General features: G+C 51.4%; 1 protein-coding gene across 1 annotated transcript; it reads right to left on the reverse strand.

The window, feature by feature from the left end:
• Nucleotides 1-620: 620 nt before the first annotated feature.
• On the reverse strand, nt 621-4,233 carry TUBA1B (tubulin alpha 1b). The gene is made up of 4 exons (XM_068559804.1): nt 4,069-4,233; nt 2,434-2,656; nt 2,143-2,291; nt 621-1,785 (listed from the first exon to the last, which is right to left on the reverse strand). The coding sequence occupies exons 1-4, from the start codon at nt 4,069-4,071 to the stop codon at nt 805-807; spliced, it is 1,356 nt and encodes a 451-aa protein (XP_068415905.1). The 5' UTR covers nt 4,072-4,233; the 3' UTR covers nt 621-804.
• Nucleotides 4,234-4,435: the final 202 nt, after the last annotated feature.

The following is a 4,435-nucleotide window of genomic DNA, read 5'->3' on the forward strand; positions in this document are numbered from 1 at the left end:
CAGAATTCTGATCCTGCAGCTTTTCTTCTCCCATCCTCCCTACAGGTGGGAAACAGCTTTTACATCTTCCTGCTCAAATATTCTCCAGCCTGATGTTTACCTGTCCAAGGGTCACTAAGATTTTTTTGTTCCACTGATAGATTAGCAGGCCTCTTTAAACAGCAGTGGTATTTGTAGCATATTAAAAACTACTTCCCATACCTAACTTGTAATTACCCAATAACTTCAAGATCTAGATTAGCAAAACCACTCTCATCTGAATTTACATTTTCCCAAGCCCCCTGACCTGGATTTCAACACTGGTTGATCTAAGAGTGGATGTATGTGTAACTGATTCACTTTGCTATACACCTGAAACACAACATTGTAAATCAACTATACTCCAATATTTTTAAAAAATTAGATTGTACATCTGAAAACAAAAAATATTGGTTGAGGTCAAGTTAACAGACCAGTTTCAGAATCCAGCTCTTCTGTTTTTCCAGACCAATGTGCTCCTTCCCCCCATAGAGATTTCTAGAGTGAAATCCTTGATATTACCACCCTGTTGCAGAGACTTTCAGGTGTAGGAGTGGTAGCACATCTTGAATTGGAGAAACCAATTTAGAAGCACAGAACTCTTTCTTTCTTAAAGCCTTTACTTTTCAGACATGACAGAAAAATCTTACAGGTACACATGGAAAAGCAATACATGATCACAGTTGAAAGTGAAGACAATCTAGTCAGAAAGCTTTTACTCCTGTCAGCTAATGTTGAAGCTGAAGTTCTGCATATGACATGCTGCAGGGCTGAAAGGAATGGTAATTAGTACTCTTCTCCTTCTTCCTCTCCCTCTCCTTCAACAGAATCCACACCAACCTCCTCATAATCCTTCTCAAGGGCAGCCATGTCCTCACGAGCCTCAGAAAACTCTCCTTCCTCCATGCCCTCACCCACGTACCAGTGAACAAAGGCACGCTTGGCATACATCAGGTCAAACTTGTGGTCCAGGCGAGCCCAGGCCTCAGCGATGGCTGTGGTGTTGCTCAGCATGCACACAGCTCGCTGTACTTTGGCCAGGTCTCCACCAGGTACCACAGTGGGAGGCTGGTAATTAATGCCAACTTTGAAGCCAGTGGGGCACCAGTCCACAAACTGGATACTGCGCTTGGTCTTGATGGTGGCAATGGCAGCATTGACATCTTTGGGAACCACGTCGCCACGGTACAACAGGCAGCAAGCCATGTATTTACCATGGCGAGGGTCGCATTTCACCATCTGGTTGGCTGGCTCAAAGCAAGCATTGGTGATCTCTGCTACAGAAAGCTGTTCATGGTAGGCTTTCTCAGCAGAGATAACAGGGGCATATGTGGCCAGAGGGAAGTGGATGCGGGGATAGGGCACCAGATTGGTCTGGAATTCTGTCAGATCAACATTCAGGGCTCCATCAAATCGCAGGGAAGCAGTGATGGAGGACACAATCTGGCTAATAAGGCGGTTAAGATTCGTGTAGGTTGGGCGCTCAATATCAAGGTTTCTACGACAGATGTCATAGATGGCCTCATTGTCTACCATGAAGGCACAATCAGAGTGCTCCAGGGTGGTGTGGGTGGTGAGGATGGAGTTGTAGGGCTCAACTACAGCTGTGGAAACCTGAGGGGCTGGGTAAATGGAGAACTCCAGCTTGGACTTCTTGCCATAATCGACAGAGAGACGTTCCATCAGCAGGGAGGTGAACCCGGAACCAGTTCCCCCGCCAAAGCTGTGGAAAACCAAGAAGCCCTGAAGACCTGTGCACTGGTCAGCCTGTTAGAAAAGAGGAATAGAAAAAACATAGTTATTGCTCTTTGTGATACCATCATAGTAATCATAGTAAATATTTTCACTTTTCATATTAATTCCAAAGATTTAGATCATATTTTGACAAGAAACAGTTTTTTTTAAATGTAGACCTTCCTTACTCAGCATTTCTTTATCAAAAATATCTTTATTAATATTTATAAAATGACATCAAATAGTTCATATTTTAATTGAACTTTAAAAAAAACTTTAAAGGAATAATTAACCTCACTATTACATTTCAATCCTGTGTGAAAAAAAGAGCATATTCCAAGTATCTCCCTTAGGTTCATTAATTTACTTTATTCTTGAGAATAAACATACCAGTTTCCGAATTCGGTCCAAGACGAGGTCAATGATCTCCTTGCCAATGGTGTAGTGACCTCGGGCATAGTTATTGGCAGCATCTTCCTTGCCTGTGATGAGCTGCTCAGGGTGGAAGAGCTGGCGGTAGGTGCCAGTGCGAACTTCATCTGGAAAAGGAAAACGAAGCAGCCACCCATCACTAACAACCTGCACAAGGCTGCTCGACCCCAGGGCATCAGTGGAGCCCCCAGGACACACCTCCTGTCCCGGACCCCTGGGATCTCATTGGGGTTACTGAGGTCAACTCACCAATGACCGTGGGTTCCAGGTCTACAAACACTGCCCTGGGCACATGCTTGCCAGCGCCTGTCTCACTGAAGAAGGTGTTGAAGGAGTCATCTCCTCCCCCAATAGTCTTGTCACTTGGCATCTGGCCATCGGGCTGGATGCCGTGTTCCAGGCAGTAGAGCTCCCAGCAGGCATTGCCGATCTGGACACCAGCCTGGCCAACGTGGATGGAGATGCACTCACGCTGTGAGAGGGAAGAAAAAAAAACCATTAAAAACCAATTAGTGGTGACTGTGAAGCAGAACAAAATGTTTATGGAAACTTAATCTTACAAATTTCCTTTCAAAATGAATTACAGTGTAATGCTTTTTTTCTTAATCTAGGAGAAGAGCTATACTTTTGATTTCCATTAGTTTCAGTTAATTTCCTTTTCCCCTCTAAATTGGGAAGGCCTCTTTCCAGATCAAGAACAGACCTTAGTCATTGCTTCCTCCTTTGGAGGATCAAGATAAGGAGGAGATCATCCATCTAGCGCTCAGGCCCCAAAATCCCATTTTAGAGTAGGTGGCCAGATTTCTGGGCAGCTCCCAACACAGGAAGCACGTGGCCAGAACAGGGCAGAGGAAATGTCTGGCTGCAGGGACGAGGGGTGGGGCTCTGCGGCAAAGGATGAATGAGCAATTCCGGGTGCGCGCGCCCACGCCCGCGCACCACCCCCGCCGCGGTTCGCGGAGCCGCGCAGCTGCAGAGACTCTCAACAGCCACGTCTGCAGAGGCGCAGCCATGGCCAACCATCCTCCGCTTCCCGTAGGCATTGAGTTCAGTCCAGCACCTCCACATGTCACGACGCAGCAGGGGATTATCGGCGGCCCAGATCTGGACCAAGATCCGATTTCCGTTCCCTCAAAACCCCTCACCGCTACCACCTGCTCCCACACGCATTCCTAACACAGCAAAGGGCAGGGAGGGACAGACGGCCTCTACAGGCTGTTGGGAGCTAGCTGCCCTAATACACTGGCGTAGCGCAGTACACCGATAAGGAGTCCTTCTCCACATTCATCTTACCGTTTTTATTTTTTTAAAAGAAAGAACTCAGGGTAACAGGAGACACGCCCTTCAGCCATAGACCTGCAGCGCCGCTGCGCGCCTGCGCATACTGCAGTGGCGGGCTCCCGTCCACTCCCTGGCGGGAAGGTAACGGTCGCGCGTGCGCTTTTGTGTCCAGCTCCTTCCCGCCTCCGCTTTTCGTGCTGAGGAGGAAGTGAGGGCGGGGCGAGACCGCGCGCGCGCTCGCCAAAGGCTGGGGGGAAGAGGGGGATGGGAACGCGCGGGAAAAGAATGCAGTCTTGAGGGCACCGCGCCCAGGAGTTTAGGGCTAAATGAGAGTCCCAACCACGGTGAAGGAGAGCTAGTGCCCCGCCATCCCCTTCCAGAGTCCCAGAAGAAAAGGCGGTGGGCTCCCTCCGTTCCCTCTTCCCGGGCCCCCAGCCGTTCTCCACAAACCGGGATCTATCTACTCTCATCCTCGGCCCTCGCCTTGCTCTTCGCCCTCCAAATGGACAGCGGTGGCGCCAGCCCTCTCTAGCTACAGGCCCTCCGCGCTCCCCCGGGCTCGCTTCTCCCCGTTTTCCCGAGAGAGGCCGGCGGTCCACTCACCATGGTGGCTACGGGTCAGCAGGCGCAGGCAACAGGAGTAGACACCGGGTCCCGGTTACCGTCCTCGACAAGCTAAGAGTCGAGGTAAGTAACGCACTGAGGCGGGGGCGTTGCGGGAGCCACTTAAGTAACGGTCCGGGGAGGGGCTGGCGGGCACAGGCGGTGCCATGGCCGCAGGCCCCACCCCCGGCCCGGCGTACCCACTCGGCGCCCGGCTCGGCCGCCGCAGAGGCGGGCTCCTGGCCCCGAGCCCTTCCCCGCGCCGGGCGTGCGGGGCGGGGTCCGCCGCGCCTGCGGGCCGCGAGCTCCGGTGCTGCAGTCTTTGGCGCATGACCGCCAGGGCCGGGGCGGGGGCGGGGGCGGGGGT

This window comes from Eschrichtius robustus, chromosome 13, assembly GCF_028021215.1.
Source record: "Eschrichtius robustus isolate mEscRob2 chromosome 13, mEscRob2.pri, whole genome shotgun sequence".
In the NCBI taxonomy this organism is placed as follows: Eukaryota; Metazoa; Chordata; class Mammalia; order Artiodactyla; family Eschrichtiidae; genus Eschrichtius; species Eschrichtius robustus.

Excerpts from the sequence above, each read along its gene's own strand:
- TUBA1B (XM_068559804.1), bottom strand. Across the intron at positions 2,292-2,433 it reads CCTGGAACCCACGGTCATTG|ATGAAGTTCGCACTGGCACC; the intron begins GTGAGTTGACCT and ends TTCCTTTTCCAG. Across the intron at positions 1,786-2,142 it reads TGGACCGAATTCGGAAACTG|GCTGACCAGTGCACAGGTCT; the intron begins GTATGTTTATTC and ends CTTTTCTAACAG.